This window comes from Drosophila yakuba, chromosome X (genome assembly GCF_016746365.2).
Source record: "Drosophila yakuba strain Tai18E2 chromosome X, Prin_Dyak_Tai18E2_2.1, whole genome shotgun sequence".
NCBI lineage: Eukaryota > Metazoa > Arthropoda > Insecta > Diptera > Drosophilidae > Drosophila > Drosophila yakuba.
The window spans coordinates 13,671,446-13,693,438 of NC_052526.2; the positions used below are offsets into that span (position 1 = coordinate 13,671,446).

Sequence of the window (21,993 nt, forward strand, 5' to 3'; positions counted from 1 at the left end):
ACATTAAACATTTAGCAGGGAGCTTAATTGCCCGGGATCTCTCGAGCAGAAGGAGCCCCAAATTCGACAGCAGATTCGCACTGGTGACGAAGCAATGCTCTTATAGTTATTGTACATATATATTTAAATACCAATACTTAGCGTCATAAGCTGCCCCTTGATTACAGTTGTAAAATTTCATTTCGAAAGCTATTCAATCCAACGCCCACATATACATATACATCCCAAATGCTACATATACATATATATTGGTGACGAAAGCCGCCTATGATCGTTTTGGGAGTTTACGTCACTGACCTAAGCAATGATTTGCGCCATTATGGCAGGCATCACTGCGGCTTAGTCCTTTCGGTTATTTGTTACTCCCCTAACGCTCATTCGCTGCATTCACGGCGCTCTAAACGAATCGTTCGATACATATTCATGAGTGCATTCACGGGCCACAAAAATGTTGCCGCCTGGGAATCGTTTTTATGCCTGTTTCTCATTCCGTTTTCTTTTTTTTTTTTTTGGAGTATGTGTGGGTTTTTTTTTCTTGCACAGAGAGATGGTGGCTAAAAGTTTTGCTAAAAATTTTCTGGTTGCTGACAGTAACGACAACCGCCCAAATCCACTTTCTTCATGTTGCTGGCTCCTTGTCCTTATCCTTCTTCGTCGCCCACTCAGCGTCTGAACTTTTCTTGTCACTTTTATTGCTTTTTGGCTGCACTCCCTTCGAAAAACCGAAACCAAGCCCACCCGAAACACCCAAACCACCCAAACCACCCAAACCACCCACTAAGCAATCCTCCCCATGACCTCGGCTTTAATTTCATTTCGCTGCCCTTGCGTTTTCGGCTGTTGATTGCGTCAAAAAGCGGTCGGCTTTACAGGCTGCTGCTGGCTATGGGGTACGTATGGGGCTAAAGACGCCCTCGATCCGAGGGCGCATCCCCCAAGCCCCAAACACCATCCCCGCGCCCCCTTGTGCCCGGGCAAAAGTGGAGCGCTCGAGCCAGATCCAATTAGGCGCCGCGTTGTCAGCCTCGATGTCGCTACATGTCGTTGAACCTACCGCCCCCTCACTCTTCCTACACTTGAAATAAATCCAGACCTACATTGGTCGACAGATCAACTGAAAAGATTCAATTCCAATGACCTACAATTGGTCAAAAAGTTCTTTCGTAACGCAACAAAAAGAAGGCATCATATAAAGTGAATTAGGCATATAGAAAATGAAAGACTCTACTGTACAACTAATGTTGAAATATTTTTGGGCAGTGTATGGGGTTTTCACTGCATGCAGGCGAAGGGTTGGTGCGGGGGCGTTTTTGCGAGTTGGAGAAACTACCGTGCGTTTTCCGAGCTCCAAGTTTCTGACTTTTAATCTCATTTGTGCGCGCGAGAGTATATGTAGCTATGTGTGTATGTGTGACCCTGTGCGTGTCTCTGTCCGTGTGTTGCTATTGCTGCGAGAGTGTGTATGTGTGCGTGTGTGTGTGTGTGTGTGTGTGTATGCGGGTGTTCATGTGTGTGCCTTTCGCTTGTGTCATTCATTTCCGCGACACAGCCCCTTTCGGCATTCCTCTCATAAGTCTTGACATGCCGTGTCAGTCGAGCGCCTCTTAAAGTCCGGGCAATTGCGATTCCGATTGAGTTCATGTCCGTCCGGAGAAGAAAAAAAAAAATAGCTAAGGGGGTGGGATTTGGGTGGCTGAGGGGTTGTTGTCAAAGGGCGGACACCGAACACCGAACACCGCCCCATTGACACATGCAAAGGCTCGTAATCGAGTAGCAAGCTGTTGACGTAGTCATCACAGGTGTCCATTACTGTCCGTCCGTATGTCGTCCGTCCGTAGTGCCTTGTTCGTTGTCCACTCTCCGTTGCCCATTGCCCACTGCCCATTGTCCATTGTCCGCAATTTGTTGTTCTTTGAGCTCTCGTTGCTCTCCGTTGTGTTGAGTGTTTGTGCAATATTATTAACCTTAATTAACCATTAATAGGTCTTGCGGCCCGAGAAGACGACAGGTGAGACCAAAGAGGAAAGGGTAAAACAGGGGCATGCTCCATCTATCAGTCAGTTTAACAAGTGTATACAACTTGTACCCTACATATTCCGTACCATTTTGATTAAAGTTGAAATTTATGGAAAAAACAGTAACCTCCAGTTTAAATAAAAAATTGATAAATTATTTACTTTGTGGTCACTCATTCACTTTGCCAATAATATTTAATATTTAAATCCGATTTGAGTACACAGCTGTCATTTCGACCAGTGTTGGTCCCTACTTTATTTGCAAATAAAAACGAGAATTGTGCGTTTACTGTCGTTTTGCACATTTGTGTTTGTCGCTGCGAAGAGTGCATAAACATCAACTATTTCAACAAAGTGCTGTTTGTTGCACAGTTGTTAACTTTTAGATGTTTTTGCAACGAGTATGCGAGGTATATGGGCATGAACTTTTATTGGCTGCTCCACTAAGTAAATAAACCTTTATCACCGCCTTAATTATGGTGTCGTGTTTGCTGTCACAAAGGAAAACTCAAAGATACATATGTACCTATAGTTATATCCCAAAGAAACTTAAGTAACGAACGCTTCAAACCATTATTTCACTTTCTTTTAGCGCCAGTAATTAACCAAATTGAATGCCAAAAATTGATCTTTGGTGATTGTTTACACACGTATAGAGTATTGACGCGTCGAGTTGTATTGTATTCTCTGCCGCATATCCAGTTACCCCGCTCGTGTGGCACTTCACACATTTGAAGAGTAACCAAGGAGCTGAGGTGATGGGAGGAAACTTCGCCGTTTAATGGGTCTATGGGTCTGCTCTGGTATCTGGAATCTTGAATCGCAATGAAAAGTAGCGGATGAAGGGAGCCGGTGGAGTAGAAGGGACTTTAATTGCCCGCAAGCAAATCGATAAACAATAAACCAAAGTGCACTCAAATTGCAGAAACCACGTGAGAAGTGCCTGCAACATACATACATATGTACATATAGCAAACGATGGCATTGGCAACCAGGAGCAACAGCAACAAAGCCTGCACAATGCATGGATGTACATATGAATGTAGTACATACATACATATGTACATACAAAATGGTGGGTGAAAAGTACCTGCCACCAACTTCCTGGTTTTCCAAACTGCAGGTGGAATTGCCGGAATCAGTGCTCGGTGCAATCGATGGATTGCATTTTCAATTGGAGGCGAGGCAGTGGAAGCTCAAACCGCAAATCGAGCTATGCGAAACTTTTCGGCGGATTGGATGTGTGTTTATCATACCCATAGTAGCCCATCAGTAAAATCACTATGCTCTGGCATCTGTATTTAACCATGATAGCAATGGTAGCATCATGCAATTTCGTAATATGCGTCTATCGAATGTAGGAATTCGCTATTTGAGAATATAACAATGCGTATTGAGTGTGCAAGTATAGCAAAGTCTCATATTTCCTATACAAGTTTATTGAATCTACAATGAAGGCCAGGCAAAACAGCCAACTGTTTGCCATTTGCTGTGATTTTTAATTCAGCTTTTGTTGCTTACTTTTGGCCCTGGCCTTTAGCACAGACAGAGTGCACAGCAAAATAATAACAAGGAAAATAACAAAAAGATACAGAAACAAAATAATGAAAAAATAATAACAATGGCAATAGCATATCGCTCGAACGAATTTATTTGTGCAATTTGCAATCAAAATTTAATTGAATTGCAATGTATAATGTAATGTATAGTGAAAAAAAGGGTATACAATGTGCCGTATAACCGCATGGAAAAGTCACACTTTGTGGCAAACATACTAATTGGCCATTAAATGATTAACATTATAATGCAAATATGTTGATTTTAAATATTTTAATGAGAGAACTTGCCAACTTAATTGCAGCGCATTCTTGCAGAGCGTAAAAAACATACATACATAAAATATGATATATGTAATTATTATGATTATATTTTGGCCTTCTTCGTTGGCTGCTTTGCGGCTTTAAACGTTTCTTTTCTTATTTTTTCTTGATGTGAGCTAAACGAAACCCGTTTGGTTAATAGAAGAAGATTTCGTTTCATAACGCATTATCTGCGAGAGAAAAACACAACGATGCAGAGACACACAGATACAAAGATACAGAGATACAGAGATACAGGTGTGCTCGATTATCGAAGTGTGCGAATTGTTATTATTTGTCTCTCATCTTTTATCTACGAATCATGTGCACATGGGTTATGTAACCGCACAATCGAGTATCGGATTACCCGTCGCCGGCGTCGGCATTGAAAGCCTTCCTCTTCTCCGGACTGGAACTTGGGAATCTGGAAAATCTGTGCGATCTGCGGAATTCATGGCCAAGACCACCTGCACTTCGGCTGACTGGCTGGCGAACTCAATCAAAGGCTTAAAGTAAACAGCAGGGCAAGCAATTAAAATCTAAGTTGCGCCAGCATTGCCAAAAACTTTTCAAAAGTAATCAATATGAAGTTGAATTATACACAAGTTACAAAAAGTTACAATTCTGGAAACGAGCAACGCGAGTCAACAAAAATCTTGATCCGCTTTGCGATTAGTCAAATAGTTGCAATTGTTTGCTCCGAATCTGGCTAGCTAATTAACTGAATATTACTCACAAAAAAAAAGGGTAAAAAAAGTTAAAAAATAAGCATCAGTCATTGCTTTTCCTGTTACCCAAATATAAATCTGTCAAACGAGGGGAAGTCCACAAAAGCGGGTTTTCAACTCGATTGTTTGGTAAATAAAAGGCATGCATATCAATTTGTGTCAAAGCAGATTTGATATAGCCAATCGGGGGTTGAATGAGTGTAAGTGTGAGCACCTTACTCAACTACTATTTTTTTTTATACCCCATTCAGGCATATTCAAGCATTACTCATACGCCGCATGGGCCGCAGTTTCTTTATCGCTTATCGCACACACTTTTTTTTTGTGTGTGTTGTGCTCCATATTTCGTTCCCACTCATTGGGATTTCTGGGTAAACATGAAAATTGTTTAATTGTGGGGCCAAAAGGGTTAAGACAGCGGAGTGGGGTTGATTACGGCTGATGGACGGTCGCATTGTTTACCTTTTTTTTTTGTACCAGGTATTCTCAACCTGATTATAAAAGTAATTGAAAGCAATTGAAAGCGAAAGCCAAGTGGAAATTTAAGTGTTAGTTTCAGCTCTATTTGTAATTAAGTAAGCATTTTATTTTATGCATATTTAAAGCATCATTAAAGGGTGGTAATTAATAGAAAGAAAATTGATTTATTCCTTAGATGTACTTTGCGGATGAATATGCAGAAATGGGATAAGAATTCCCTTGAGCGCAAATCTGCATCTTTTGAATTGCGCCTGCCACAGAGAGTGAAATTCATTTTAGACTTAAATTGCATTTTGCACAACCGGAATTGAATAATTTGCTGCTAACAGAATTCAATTAAAGCTTCACTTGACATGCGATGAGCTGACGACAATCATCATCTCAGGGTCATATTCTTGTTATATTCGTTTTAGTGTCTCTGTTTCTGTTTCTGATTCTGTTTCTGTTTCTGATTCTGTTTCTTTTTCGTTTTATGCTTTTCAATTTCTTTATTTTTGTAGTGTCTCTGTCTCAGGTGCGCATTGTCTCACGTTTGTTTGCTTATTTGCGCGCTTGATTGCCCCACACACGGCGTTTTCTTTGTGACGACTTCAAATTGCAATTAGCTCCACATCTCCCCCACCTCCCCCACCTGCCCCACCTGCTCCATCTGCCCCACCGATCTGCCACGCCCCCTCATCCTCCAAAATCACTTACTGAAATAATCTTATTCTGTGCCGTTTGTTGTTTGCTGTTTGGATGTTGCGTGCAGGGTTTCGCTTCGCCTGACAACAAGTACGATCTTTTCGAGATTAGAAACAGATCCGAAAAGAATGGAGCTGGTTTATGAAAGTGGATACAGCCTAGGATAAAACATACATATACATGTATGTATATATTCTATAATTTAAGCCGCAATTAAATCATACAAACTGGGCTTTTGGAATAGATCTACAAATTGGAATATCACTGCGAGCATCGCAGACTAGCTGCATATGTATGTACGTGTGCATAGTACATAATTTATATCGAATGAATTGGCATTAAGGCATTATCTGCGCATATCCAATTAGAGAAGCTAACGGTAAAGCGCTGAAGAATCCAAAGAATCGACAACGGCACCCAAGAAATCAAGCATTCCGATGCCACAGAAGAACGGAACGGCACAAACCGATTCTTCACTCAACCTTTCTCCGCTCTTTATATTATTTTTTTTGTTTTTTGTTTTTTTTTTTTTGTTATTAGATAATGCCCTTCGAGATGGGGAAAAACTGGGGAAAACGCTGCAAATGCAACGGTGAACGGTGGAGCAAGAAAATGTGTTCAGGTGCACACAAAAAGCCAAAGAACGCAGAACGGCAAACAAAAACAAAACAGAAACAGAACAGAAACAGAAATAAGGAAAAAGAATACGAAAACGAAACAAGACAAGAAGACAACAAATGCAGCTGCAAATGCAGCAGATAAAGCACAAGAATGTGATGAATAAGTGGGCGTGGCACTCGGCTGTCATTTTAAAAAAATAATCATAGCGAAATGAACAACATGAATATGGGTATTTGAAAATTGAAAAGCTGCCGAGTTCGATGGTCTGAAGTCAGAAGTAAGTTCAACAAAGAATACAAAAAACTAATAGAGGATATTCCAGCTTCTCTACGCTTACAAAAATGTGTCATATATCTAATTAAACATTTCACTAAAAATTAGAGATTTAAACGTTTTATAAAAACACTTTCTTTGATTTTTATTCCATTGTTTGCAGTACAACCAAATCAATAGCATTTGCTTTGAATTTACTGTGCACTTTGTTTGCTTCGCAACTGAGAATGCCAGAATCAATTATTCCGATTAAACTCGTTAGGGGGCAAATGAATACAGGTGGAATTAAAACACACCTACATACATTCATGCGGATCCAGATGCCAGCCAGCAGTTGTACAGGAGCAAGGACTCCAGATGAGCCGATCGGATGGATAATCGAATAATCGGAATTCACTGGCACCACATTAGTTGGACCACTGAGCCTCCGCATTCCTGTGGCCACTGAGGTCGACCCAACCCACAGTCATATAGCCATGGCCACAGCCGTGTGCATCCCAATCCGCGCCCCCATTTCGCCTACATCCTTGCTCATCATACACTCGGAATAAACAGGGTTTTTTGTCGTATATTTGGAATTGGAATTGAAAAGCAAAACCTCCTGATAAGATATGATAACTTAAACCATATTTGTCTCTAATAACTTATATGTAGTTATGTAGATTTTCTCTCTCAATCATATTCGTTTTGAATTCGAATACGTTTCGCTCAGTGTACTAGCATCTCAATGCAATTCCATGGCCAAGTTGGAAAACAATTTGGGCTCTCCCCTTGCTATTGCCATCTCCCTTGTGTCCGCTCTCGCTCTCGCTCGCTCGCCTGAGGCAATGACTTTTACACATCGCAGCACATGGCCATCTCGTACCTTTTCCAACCCCACAGCCCCCCCACCGCCCATCGACCGCCCCCTCACACCCCCTTCATCGCCGCCCAGCGCATCCGAGCGCGCTCAATTGTATCGCTTCAGATTCAGATTCAGCTTCAGCTTCAGCTTCAGCTTCATCTTCAGTCGACGTTGGCCGCGTGTAAAACTTAAAGACTTACTCACACAATTGAGTCAGCAGTTACACTGGAAAATAAAATTACCAACTCTAGGCTTAACTACTAAAATGTTGGAACATTAGGTAAGAAATTTGAGCTACAAATGGTATTGAGCAATAGCCGTCGTTTGTTTTGTTAATCGGAATGTTGATTTTGATGTTGACATACTAGTAAATTGTTTTCCTTTTTAAACGAATTCGCTATTTACTTTATTGTGTTACGCGGCTTTTGGCTCACCATGCGGAATATTAAATAAGTAAATATATATACAATTTTAATTGCTCAATTAACTTTATCAAGAGGACATCGAAACGTGCAGTTTTCAAACTTGACACACAATTGGTTTTATTTGCAACACCCTGGATTCATTTTGTAGCATGTTATTTTAATGAGTCTCATTGTTGACCATTCAATTCATTCTTTCTTTTAATTACAATCAAATTGCGCTTCTCTCTCCTGCGTTTGTTTTGCATTCAATAATTCTCGTTCATTCATTTCATTTCACTGATTTCAAATTTCTGCCAGTGTTCTTTTGGAGCCAAGAAACTTGCGTTACCGGATTTTGGATGCTGTTCCCCCTCTACCTCGCTCTCTCTCTCTCTCTCTCTATCTATCGCCCAATCGCAGGCTATCCTGCTTGCACCTGCAGGCGGCCCCCATAGACGAACATTGAAAACTTTGGCCATAGTTTTTAGTTTTAAGTTTTTCAGCTTCGCACCTCGCTTCCTCTGCCGGCGAACTCCCATTGATTTCGCTTTGAACAAGAAATACATTGCTTAGGAATGTATTTGGTGTTTTAGTGCTTTTTCCCCCCTTTATTTTTTTTTGTGTTGTTTTTTTTTTTCGTTTGTTAGCCGCCGCTGCAAACTGGAAATTCTTTGGGGTCTGTTGGAGTTGACCCAAAAATAAAAGCGGTTTCGAGGAGACTGCAACTGATTGCCGCCTTATCAATGGACCAATGGTGTGTGTTCTATGGGGAGGGGGGAGAGGGGGGGGAATGGCATATTCTGGGTTGCGTATACGCCCCTTGGAATGCGGTGCACAGTGCAGCCAAAACTGTAATTCAATTGGCTGCTGATTCTGCAATGTGTGCGCTCGAAATGGGTCAGCATCTGATTGATTTAGTATCCGCACAATAATGTTGCTTTTGTGCAGTAATTTCAGTTTACTTTCAACCAGTAATTGGATTTGTCTTACGAGCTACTTACATATGTATGTACGTACATACATACATATATGGAGGATAAATTGACCTATGGTCGTGCCTTGGAAAATTATAAATTTATTTCCAAATTATCTCTAATTTTATTTGAATCGCAATCCCTATCGATTTTGCTGTCTAAATGTATTTCACTTTATTTGAGAATGCCCCAAAATGACACATTTCACGGGTCATTTAAATCGGAATTTAAAGATAGCATGCGTTTTAAATAGCCAATCAACTGATATTTTATGTTATTGGTTTAAAAATTCCTCTCTGATCTTATTATCTTTTTAAGCAAAGTAAATAGCTTCTGAACTACTTTGCTAGCTGGTTTTCGTAGAACTTTCTGCCGGTAATCCGTTCATTTGCATCCAAAGATCTGTCTAAGTAATTCCACTTAATGAGTGCATAATGAATGCTGCTTTTGGTATGTGGGTCCCATAAAGTGTGTATTTTTTCGCTACTTTATGTATATTTCTTTTTATTTTATGTTTTTGACAGTTGATTTCCACTTTCGACAAAACTTGTTTCGTTTTGAGGTTAGTTTTCTTTGCTGTCCGTTTGGCTGTTTGTGTGCGCTGTGTGTGTTGTTGTTTCTTGTTTAGCCGCTTTTTATGGCAACAACAACACGTGGCCCACAACGCAGCCCAAACTGTAAGCAGCTTTTATTTCTATAGCCTGTCTCTGTTGCTCTTCGAGCCCATCGCATCGCTGTCTCTCGCTTCCCCCTTGTCTATTTTGCAGTAATTTCCAGTTGGTTGAATTCGGTGGGAGGCAAACACAAAAAAAAAAAAACAGTTGAGGAGGCTGCAAAAAGAGAGAGGAAAATGGTTGGATGGGGGGGGAGAGAGAGATGAAGGGAGAAAGAGAGAGAGGTCTTATAACTCCCACCATTTCCATTTCGAAATGCTTTTTGTTGGCCACTTTGATGGTCAATGGGGGATTTCGTATCTGTATCTACATGTGTCGGCCCTCCAACTATATTTGCCCTCACTTTTTGCACTCTCACGCCCACAAAACACCACAAAACAGCACAGCAACAACAAACACAAGCACCAAATGAGTAAAAAACAGTAGAAAAAAGTTGGAAAAAATCGCAATAAGCGAGTATAATAAGAGCAAACACCGCACTCATCGCCGTGTTAATGGGTTAAACTGAAGTTTTGCCCATAATAATGAAGCGACAAAAAACTTTCCGTGATTCGAAACGGAATTATACAGCCGTTGTTTACGGATACAGTCAAACCTCCAGAACTCCAACTTCCTGTACTCTGTACTCTGATTCCCTCACAAGGTTTTCGCACCGAAAAGATGGTATTACGTGCTAATGGCATTCAGTAAACTGACGTTGGTTTGCATTTAAGTATCTTAAGGGTTTGCTTTAAGTCTGCTTCATAAATTGTCTTGGTAATGTTTTTAATGTTAGCCCATCTATAAATCTTTATCCATACATTTACTGTAACGTATTGACGTGGTTGTTTTTTTTTTTTAAATGACAAATCGTAAACAAATAAATACACAAGGCAATGCAAGTTCTAAGTTTCTGTGAGACAATTGATTTATTAAACTTCAGTTAAATAAAAGCATTTGCATTTTCAAAGTTAGCATCGGTTTTTATTACAAATAGACCAAACAAATTGTTCACATGTCAAGCAAAATCTTCTAAAAAAATCTTTGCAAACATTCCATGTGTGTATACACTAAGAGAAACCTGTACAACTTTAATTGTTCAGCTCTTTAAGGTGTATTAAGTTGTATTTGAAAAGTAAGATTTACAACCTATTGCTAATGCCTAATATTAAATGATACATATTATATATACTATATAACTACAGAGCTGGTATATTATTAATTTTTTAGGGTGTAATCAAAGGCATGCAGGTTCGACTGTAGTATCCATTGGTACACAGAAACCCGTATATATGCATTTATGCGGCTGTATCTGTGTGTCTGTGGCCAGGTATGCCAAACTAAACACTAACAATGTTGATTCATGACTCTGCCATAGATAGTTTGCCCAGTTTGAGAACCACTGGCCACTCACCCTGCTGCGCTGCTGCTACTTTTTCTACTGCTGCGGCGACTGTTGCTGCTGCTGCTGCACCACAATAAAACAACAACAAATCAAATATGTTACACCGAAAAAAAAAACGAAACGATTGCAAACCACGTACCAAAAACGAGACGCCAACGCGTGCGCGCACTTCAAAACAAAAGGCGGAAAACCGAACACCGAACACTGAACACCGAAAACAAGAACGCGGTCCGCCGGTGTGAACGAGATGGAGATAGTGGGCCAATACGGTCAAAGCGGCGACACTGCGGCGCTGACGCTACGGAAACGTCGACGGTCGCCTCGCAACTGACGCGGCTCCATTGCCAAGCGGGGCCAAAAGCTCAGCTGTAAAGAATGAGAGAGCAGATCGCGAGAGCGGTATCCAGTGCTGTTAGCTTTTATCTAGAAAATAGCTGTTTTTGACGTGAAACCAGCGACAATTCGAAAAAAAAGCCAGAAAAGCTGATTGGACAACACTGGCTGTGTCGAATTGAGCGATGGAGACTGGAGAACCGCAAAGCCAGAGAGCAAAGTCAATTGCAAACACACAAGTGCAAAACAAGTAGGGCTATCTGGATTTTATGCGACCGTAAATTACCTGGCAACGTCTTAAAGTGATATGTACTTGGTAGTTCGAATACGTACGTAATTTCAACGATATTCTCTATCTTACTCAAAAATTCTTGCACTATACTGAAATAAATATTTAGAATAAAAATTACAACTCAAGACTCTCCACTGAATTTCCCATTAATGTTAAACTCTACTCCAATACACCCGAATATTCCTCAATTAGAGGGTATTGAAAGACAAAATGCCAAAAAACATCTCGCGAGAGAGCGCGATCAAGTTAGACAGTTAAATGAAATGCGAGAGCAGAGTTCCAAATCAGACAGTTAACTTTAACTTGTTTCTCTAACTGGGCTGCAGTGGCTCTCCAACTGCACAGGTGATCGTGCGATTAGAGGTTTTGCAGTCATTATGGTTAAATTGATTAGCGGCTTTTACTTAATTGCCAGCGAGTGTCAAACTTTCCGTAGACATTTCTCCAATTAAATTTTGTAAATTACCAGAAAATTTGACGAAAATTCAACAAGTGGATTTACTTCAGTCAAATGATAAACTTTTTCAGCACTTCAAATTGTATTTCTTAATTATTTTATTATAATTTAATCAGTAATTTGATGTGTAAAACTTACCCAGTCGTGAATCATTCTTCTTTCGCACACGCAGACAAATGGTGCAGGATTTGATGCACTGCAGACGAGTCGAGCGGAACGAAAAGAAGAAACACATAGAAATTAATTAGGGATGGTCAGGATAAAGGACCTCAATGGGGTCAATGGGGTATGGGGTATCCGTACGTCGTGTATGTGGCGAATGACCTCCGTGCGCGATATATTCTCCAGGGTCAGGCCATTGACCTCGAGTATCTCATCGCCCACTTCCAGATTATCGCGATCGGGCGGTGAGCCGTATAGTTTAATTTTACCCTCCACATTTTCGACGAGTATGATGACATAGCCCGATAGTTCGACAACTTGTTGCTGCAACGACAAAGGATGTATGCTTAGTTTAATGGAATATTGTTTTAGGATCATTATAGTTACATAAATGGAACGCTCGTGAAAGTCCCCTTGGCCACTGGGCGTATACTTAATGCGATACTAGTTGACAGTTTCTTACGCACGATTAAAATACTTAATGCTAAACGATTCAAGCACAAAGCATTTCACATTAACATGTGTGTATGTTGGTGCTTATAAATGTTTAATAATTACATCCCTTTTTGCCACACGGCGTATGCTTAATGCCGAACGATCCCTTCGCTCACGAAATATTTACAAAGTCTTTCGCAAATGTCTAACATAAAGTCATTTTCATAAATGCTGCCTAAATGGCAGGGAACAACTTATTTATGCCACGGCATGTGGGCGAATGTGGGTGTTTCTGCTACTACTGAAAACAGAAACGAAAAAAAATCAAATTAATTACACAAAAGGATGAAGGACAAAGGCAACACAGCCAGCGCCTGGAAGAGCAAACAATCCAACTTCAGTTCAAATACCCACACTTCTGTGAGTGTGCGAGTGTGCGAGTGTGGGAAGTTTTGGCCATTATTGCTTGGGCTGGCTCGTTATGTTAATTACAACAAATTATGCTCATGCGGCAATTGCGGGGGACTCCATTCTCCATTCCCCATTCCCCCAGCTGGTAGTTCCTAGCTCCAAACAACCCAAGGCAATACCCACATATCCTTGAACCACCCAGCGAACGCCTACGCCCTCAAGCGTGTAATCAGTAGGCAGCAGGCCAGTTAGTGGGTGTTTTTAGGCGGTATTTGTAGGTGGTGGCTCTGATTAGCAGTTTGACAGTCACTATGCGCAAGGATCTATACAACTGTGCACTTACATAAGTTTTTGTCGTGCACTGTAAAGCATTTATCAATTAATTAACAAAATGGTAGCATTCAACAAAATGCAGCCAACAGAAAATGCAGCAATTTTCCTACAAATTTCACAGTAAGCTTCCATTTTTCTGTTCTGTTTTTTTTTTTTTTTCAAATAAGATCAGCATGAAAATGAAAATGCTTTGCCCAGGACCATGACAATTTAGGTGGCATTCAGTGACGACGAGCAGCATTCCTGAGCTAATAAATTATTAAAAATTCCCTCAGTACGCCGCTCACCTTGCCGGCAAAAATGCATAGAATAATTCATTGGCTGTTGCATTTAATTCGCACAGTCGGTGCCAAAATGCATCCTCTTCCACATCCATTGCAATTTAAATATGCTTAAAGTTCATTTCACACAAAAACCACCAAAATGAAAGCGACACAAAGAGAGCAGCTACAATGGCAACAACTACAGCAAGTTGCAAGCCACAAAATGCAAACCAAAAATTGACAAAAAGCACTTGAGAAACATTTAAACCTCGGCCCTCGACCAAAGAATACAAAGAAACAACAGCAACAACAACAAAAAAAGTAGGTGAAAAAATATAAATAAATAACCGGCATGACAAACAGGCAGTTGAGATAAATATAAATGCACAAAGCTATATATGTATATAAATTTATACATAGAAAAGAACGCAGAGATCTGCAGAAGAACGCCTAATTACAAAACAAAAGTGAAAAAGCGAATGGAAAAAGAAATAATTCGACTTTATTGGGTCACAAAAGTGAATAAGCAGGCGTTGCTGTGGGCGTGCGGCCGTGTGGGCGTGGCAGTGCGGCAGCGTGGCAGAAACAGCCATTGTTGCAAGCGCATGTCGACAATAGCAATAGCAATAGCAACAGCAACCACAAAAAGCCACAGGAAAAAAAAATGATGCTATTTTCCATTGTGCAATTAGTATTTTTGCAGTGAAAAAGAACAGTTGAAAAAAAGCCTCGATTAAATTAAAACGTTAATAAACACAAAACAAATATATACTTAATTGGCGGGCAAGTAGTAAACAAAAAAATCTTAACAACGAATACAATGCAGTTTACAAACACTTCTGGCGCTGAATACTAAATATATGAATATGAATACTAATTGCAACAGGCCAGTATAGACTAATAGATCTTGAATAATACATCGAATACAGCGAACAGTTGGGTTAACCAGCTCGATTTTTCCGCTGTGTAACACCAACGAGAGGCGACAGGCAAAACACTCAACTGGAAGTGAACTCGAGTTGGGCTGGCAAACGGCCAAAAAGGACACACAAAGGCGGAATGTCCGGGCCCAGGTGCTAAAAGGGCCAAAAGCAGCCGCACACACAAAGCGGCGAATAAACAGGAAGACAACTCGACGCTGCATCTGGTGGACCAAAATGGCCAAATGGCCAAATGGGCAGATGGCAAACGGGCAAATGACAGGAATAAGCAGCGCCAGCATTTCCATTTTCATCGGTGCTCATATTTCACGCCTTTTTCGTGTTCCACTCCGTTGTTCTACTCGTCTGGCTTTTAAATAAACATATATACATACATATATACTCGTATATTCTGCGGATTAACGTGGCAAAAAGTCAGGCCAATTGATGAACTGCCAACGTTTGCCCGGACGCAGTGGCAACAAGGGAAAAGCAACAAGGAAAAACGCTGGAAAATATGTCTGGGGAAAAATGCTGGGCAAAAGGAGCCGAAGGGAATGAAACGAAGACCCAACCTAAGCTGAAGCTTCATAATTATTGGCGCTTCAACGCCGGATGCAGGAGCCATCAAACACCCATACAGGCAAAAAGCTTAGGCAGTGAGCCAAATACACCGCAGGACGAAAATATAGTGGCGCTTAAGCAATTGAGACAAATGGCTGCTGGAAAAGGTAAATGAAACTGAAGGCCATTAGTTACTTAAGCAATATTCTTGATTTTAGTGATAAACATACTTTTAGGCACTTGATACGGCATTCAGATTTCAAAACACATATTTATTTTGGGGAACGCTTCTCTTGATTCTCTACTATTAGGATCCCAACTTTTGTTTACCATGCAACAAGGGATGCATGAAGTCGCAAGCGTGCTGCGGAGACTGACGAGGGCAACTGGCGACATAGACAAACTGGGGCACTTGAGCAGCAGCAGCAGCAGCAGTAGCAGTAACAGCAGCTGTGGCAGTACCGCTCCACCCCCCCGTAACATCCCACTGCCCCACGCCCCCTTGCCAGCACTTTGTCGCACTCGAATGAAAAATGACAGCAATTACGCTTAAATTATGCGTTTGTTTTCATATGAGCGTCCTTGTCAGTTGTTCTTGTTGTTGTACTTGAAGCTCATTTCACACATAGACACATGGCAAGTACAACACACACATGCACAGAGTCTAGGCGACAAGTTTTTCCCTTTTTCCCTTTCCTTACGCCCCATCCCTCATTCTGTCGTTCATTGTCTCTTCTGCTTTTCTATTTTCTTTTTTTTTTTTGTTCTTTACCTTTTGCTCTGCGAAATGCCATGAAAACTGCACCGAAATTCAGTCGAGCGTGATTCGATGGCCAAGAAAATATATATATATGAATGGGCTACAAAGTTTTGTAAAAAAAAGGAAAACTAATTTTCCGATAGCATACCTTTATGGGTTGACTGAACTACCGGAATGGCTTATAAATGAAGAGAAGGCTAAACATAATCAACCATTGACAGCCAATAAAACTTTATGTCAGCGGTCTTCAAATGGATTTGCTATCTTTTTAGAAAATACCTTATGGCACTGATATTTCTGTCGCTTACCAACACTTTCCAACGAGCATTCAGTTGGTTTTTAAGTTGGTAACTGTAGCCTAGTACCAAAATGGTAAACAGTAAGAATAATCTATCTTATCTCCTTGTAATAAGAAGCTAGCTGCATGGAGTGTCAAAACAAAGAAATTAACTATACAAATTAGGTCGCTTACCAACACTTAGCCCCAAAAAAAAGTAAAAAAGAGCATCACAAATTCCCTGTGATCTCGCTTAATTCTCCATTCGCTCCGCTTCTTTGCGCTTGACTGCTAATGACAAAGCCAAGAACAAAAACCAGAAACGAAAACGACAAAAAATCGCTGGAAAAAGTGGAAAGAAAACAGGGACAAGAGAGAAGGATGCGGCACAAAAGGGAAAGGGTGGGGGGAAGGGAGAGCGGCGGGGGGAGGCGAAGGCAGAAAGGCGAGAACAAGAACAAAGCACTTGACTTGTCATTTTTGACATATAAATGGCGAAACAAATCTTTGGATATTGTTTTAAATGATGCACACATACCTACACACACACACATACACACTGAAACACACACACAGAGACATAGACAGAGGCAGCTAATAAGTGGCGAAAAAGGGGGGGGCGGTTATTTTTGTGAGAGATGAAAAAGGATGTGAAGGATGTGAATGGATATTCGGTATTCCGTGGAATTTCTCCCAATGGGGTTATGGTTATGCAACAAAGTAACACAAATGATACGCACAATTGTGGCTATTGTTAATGTTATTATTATTGTTGTTGTTGTTGTTGTCTCGTTGCTGTTGTTTTTGTTGTTGCTGTTGCTTTTCGCCTTGTTAAAGCTGTATATATGCGAGCATATGTCTTATGATGGAGAGGTCCTTTTGGGGATTTTATATATATTTTTTTGTTGTTTGTGTTTGTTGGACAGATGAGGGTGTTGGTGGGGGATATTTGCAGGGTATAGAGTGGTCCAGCACATGCGCAATTGCAGGCACCGCAATCAGACACTCACCAGCACACACACACACACACACACACACACACACACACACACACGCATGTGCGTTTCTTTATTCCCATGCCACCCATGCCACCCACCCACGCTTTTTTAGTCCTTTTTTTGCGGCTCTGAATTAAAGGCAATACAACAAAAACAATACGCAGACCAAGAAGAAAAAGATGAAAAACAACAACAACAACAGGAACGAGAGTGAGGGGGAGGGGGAAGGGAAAGGGACACACACACGCCACTTAATGAAGCAAAATGTTTCATACTTTTCATTCTTCTGCATCATTTCACAACCACACCCACCCCCCCGCTAATAGGAGAATACCATTGCCAATGGCCATCGCCATCATATATAAAAGTTATTCGAAAATTTCATGGCAATTCATGTAAAGAACTTTCCCTGACAGCCGCAGAAAGTAGCTGACTGAATATGGCAAGAATATGGCCAGAAAGCACACATTTCACGACCGCACTGCCTGATGCACCACGCCAGAGAACTGCAGCAAGCCACCGGCACTCTGAGTGCACCCTCTAAACAGCGGGTGTCTCAGCACCCGGGTGTTTGTTGGCACTCTATGTGCGGCAATAGCAAACAGCCGGGTGTTTTGTTGCGTTTCGATGTTTCTACTGTCTTAACAAAAAACAATGTTATATATTATTAAATAATATTTATTCTTAATTAACACCATTCTATTTCTATTGTTCTAGCTAGCATTCAAAGTGGAATTATAAAATTATAAGTAAGATAGCTGAAAGTATTAGGTTACATTTAAAGGAAATAATAAATAATACTAAATACTAAATAATACTAAATACTAAAAATACTAAATCATACTAAGTATTAAATACCGAATAATACTAAATACTGAATAATACTAAATACTTAATACCAAATAATACTAAATAATACCAAAATATAAGTGCCCTCCTCTGCGCTTCTCAAAAGTTCTACGTAAGCAAACCACTTTTTCGATATTTTCAAAAAGAAAAATACTAAATGTGAGTGAGATGTGCAGTGATTTTAAGTGGCAGCAGAGGATATACAGAGGATAATGTGATTTCGACCTACTGGAGGAAGTGCCTGAGCTAGCTATTTCCCAGGAGCTACAACCAGCTGTCAGCTCTGACGTGGCCAGAGCTTGGAAAAGAGGTGAGTACCTGGTGTCTGCGAGACACCCGAGTGTTTACGAGATATACATAAATGAGTGTTTTTGCCACTCATAACTTTTTGGGCACTTTCCTCTTTCTGCCTCTTTCTTCTCTGTTCTTCGTTATGAGTGGCGATTGTGATCGACACCAATGTCATATTAATGTGTTTCCCCCTTTGGACGACACAGCTATAAACATAAGTTGCGGCAAATAAATACAAAATACAATAAATAAATGGTACAAAATACAAATTAAATAAGGAAATGGAAATTTAGCAAAGTTAAGCTGAAGTACGTTTAATTGAAAAGGAAAGTGCGATTTATCGGATAAGAACGATTCAAAGGAAGTGTGAACTGAAAATAGTAAATAGAATTCTCGGCAGTGAAAAGACAACCAATCAGATAGGAAATACCAGCTAAATCAAATAGCAGAGCCAACAGCTGCATGCACTAGAAAAAGACATGAAAATCCTTTCAAAATAAATACCCTTAAGCAAATAGAAGCGAGCATTAATTTGCTTTCCATGTTTCTACGAATAACCAAATAACCTGATGTAAGTAAACAGCTTTAAAAAACATGTATTTCTAGGAAGTGTTATTTTTAGGCGCTCGCCTTAATCGGAATTCCATTAACCGAAAATAGACAGCATGGAAAAACAGCACACGCAAACATATAGCAATCAGCACAAGGAAAGAGCTGCAATTCGATGAACAAAAAAAAAAAAAATGAAAAACCAAAGAAGTAGACAAAGAGTTCGAAGTGAATATGAAATGCAACTCAAATGGCTTGGCTTGGCACAAGGGAAGCGCAGGACACAAAATCCACACACAGAAGTATCGACCACTTTTCTCCATTCACACAGCATTATCCTTGCACTTAGGAAACGGCCAGCAGTGAAAAAATCGTTGCCTACTTTTTTGGGCCTCTCAAAAATGCCAACTGAGCTGCAGTGCTCAAAGAGGGGAGTTCTCCTCCCACTACACTGATGTCTGATGATGATGGCCGATGATGGTAATGAAACACGGTGATTTCCAACAACTCTGGCCCACTTTTGCAGCACATATCACGCACAAAAAGAAGGCAAAGGAGCGCCTTTGGAGCACCGAATAGTAACTACAAAATGTGTCAGGCTCTGCAGCATGGATTCAAATCGAAGCACTACTCACATTAGCAGCTACACAGGGATTTTAAACTAGTAAGTTCATATTGCACACGTATTTCACAGAGATTTAAAACTAGTAAGTTCAAATTGCACAAGATTTAAAACTAGTTAGTTCATATTGTACAATAATTTCACAGGGATTTCAAACTAGTTAGTTCATATTGTACAATAATTTCACTTAGTGTGCAGTAAAAAAAACATATAAAAGCTCCTTTATGAGCGATTTGTGGCATCTGCCTGAGTTTAAAGGATCAATAAATGCATTTAAATAGTGGTATTTAAGTTTTTTCGTTCTGTATTTGCGAACTGCACCTGTGTGAGTGTTTGCATCTGTGCGTTTGCGAGGGAGTAAGTGTCTGTGTATGTGTGTGTGTGTGTAATAGCCCAAAACGGCAATGTTTAATTAAAAACGATAAAGGACACAACGCCGGCAATGGGCAATGCAAATAAGAGAGTGAATGCAAAGGGTGCAACAGGGGTCGTATCCTTTGCAGGACGGGGAGGGGGGGGGGGTGTAGGTTGTCCTACAAGGGGGCTGCATTCATCAGACGTCGCTCGATTGACAAGCAACGGATGCAGCAGTGTACCCCAGTTACATTTATGCTCCCCCACCATCAACACCACCCCCTCGCCCTTCACCCACCCACGCACACGCCAAACAAATTGAAAGCGGAAATGTGCACCTCCCCCTTTCTGCCGCCCTGCCCCGCCCCGCGTCCCCGCCCATGTGGCCAGCATGAGAAAGCGAACTGACAAATAAAATTTCACTCAGAGTGAAAGCCATTTCACCCACTGGGAATTCGAAATGCGAAACGTACGAATCTTGGCTCAAATCGAACTGGGGAATCTGTACCGTTTGAGGGTTATGATGACAGGCGAACGTTGCCAATATTTATAATTGCAGTCAATAAACATTGCATAATTGTGATGGCCATCAATTTGGCGTGAGGTTTACAACCAATTCAATTTGATTCTGGCTCTGGCACAAATAAAAGGATTCAAAAGGCAAGCCACTCAAATTGTTGGGCACAACCTACTAATACTCGTATGTGCAACATTTCTGCCTGAATATTATACGTTTCGAAATTGTTGTGCAACATCAGTTACTCGGATTGTCTATTGCCAATGCAACCAGTTTCGTAGCAGTAACATTTTAAGTATTTTATCGTGTCAATAGCATGAATCTCACATATGTACATACAAGAAGGCCATTAAACATACGACACGTTGTCTTAACGAATATGAACTATTGTGGACTGAACTAAAACTATTTGAATGTATGTCGTATTTCAATTGGTTGAGTAATGGATTGTAAAAGTTCGTTTTCAGGTTACTGGAAAATTAGAGATGTATTTGTAACTCTAACTGGAGATTTTGAATGGAGATTTAAAAGCATTGCCTAAATATTTACAGGTGGATAGGTTGAGTTGTGGAATTTAGAACTGCAAACTTGTGACATTTTTGGTAACTTATTTTTTTTTGTAATTTCTACAGGGACCAAACATAAAATGACTTATTTTCAATGCAGATTTTTAGAAAATTAAAAAATTAACTACTAGCGGTATGCGACATTTAAATATAAGATATAGATATATACCTTATATATTTATATTATAATAAAATATATATTTTGATTGCCATTTCGATGGAACCCACCTTGCCCTGGGACGAGGAGATCGTTGAGGCCGACGGCGTGCCCGAGGATTGTGCGCTTAAGTTGGAGCGGCTGCTGTTCGCTTGCATCGCGCAAGGCAGGGGCGCCACTTCAGCGGGGGTTCCTGTGCCCCCTTATCCGGATGCTGTTCCTGTTGCTCCACGAGTTCCACTGCTCCAATGCTCCACTGCTCCAATGCTCCACTGCTCCAATGCTCCGCGAGTTCCACTGCTGCAAAGCTCCAGAACCAACTCCAGCTGGCATCAAAGTTCCACCTGTTGGCTACTCCTGGCAACGGGAGGCGGCGAAGGAGTCAGATTCTGATGTGGATTGGATGCAAGTGGAGACGAAGACGGCACCCAAAACCAGGTGGCACTGATGCTCATGGTCTCTCTCTTCGCAGTCGAATGGTCTCAGATCGAAAGCATTGCGTCTTTGGATTGCAGCTAAATGGAACAGCATTGATTTGGTTCACGCTCTTAGTCGAATAGTTGCTTAAGTAAGACTTGGTGTTCTGTAAGGAAAGGAAATGCAAATATTACGTTTAGATTTCTATTGACATTCGCTGCTGTAAAGTGCTGCACTGGAAGTCGAAGCTAGTTAATAATTTCAGCTTAAATTTGAAACGTTTTCTATACTCCAATTGGCTGCTCTTTTGTTTGCTCGATTGTTCATTTTCTCTCTCGACTTTGTCTGCCACAAAGTTCAGTTTTCCTCCGCCGAGTGAGGAAAAATCAACAGAAAAAAAGGAGCTCTGCCAGCAGCGCAGTCGCCGCGCAGCAGCAGCGCTGGCAGTTGACTCTGAAATGGCCAAAAATAGGGCTAGGTCATCCACATCGTGTTACCACTTGTACACCACAAAAAAAAATCAGAA

At 40.8% G+C, this 21,993-nt stretch overlaps 1 protein-coding gene across 8 annotated transcripts in view; it reads right to left on the minus strand.

Annotated features, from left to right (window-relative positions):
• The window catches only part of LOC6525332 (disks large homolog 1), a 57,466-nt gene extending 36,206 nt beyond the window's left edge, over positions 1-21,260 (minus strand). For 7 of the 8 annotated variants that reach the window (XM_039376871.1, XM_039376884.1, XM_002101132.3 and 4 more), the window contains exons 1-3: positions 21,122-21,260; positions 12,326-12,508; positions 12,161-12,218 (exon numbers count right to left, since the gene is read on the minus strand). In XM_039376871.1, coding sequence (XP_039232805.1) covers positions 12,161-12,218; positions 12,326-12,508; positions 21,122-21,208 — 328 coding nt within the window. In that variant the 5' untranslated portion in view covers positions 21,209-21,260. Of the gene's footprint in view, positions 1-10,949; positions 11,264-12,160; positions 12,219-12,325; positions 12,509-21,121 lie in introns of those variants that run through there. The other variant, XM_039376857.2, reaches the window with a different exon arrangement.
• Between the last annotated feature and the right edge of the window lie 733 nt (positions 21,261-21,993).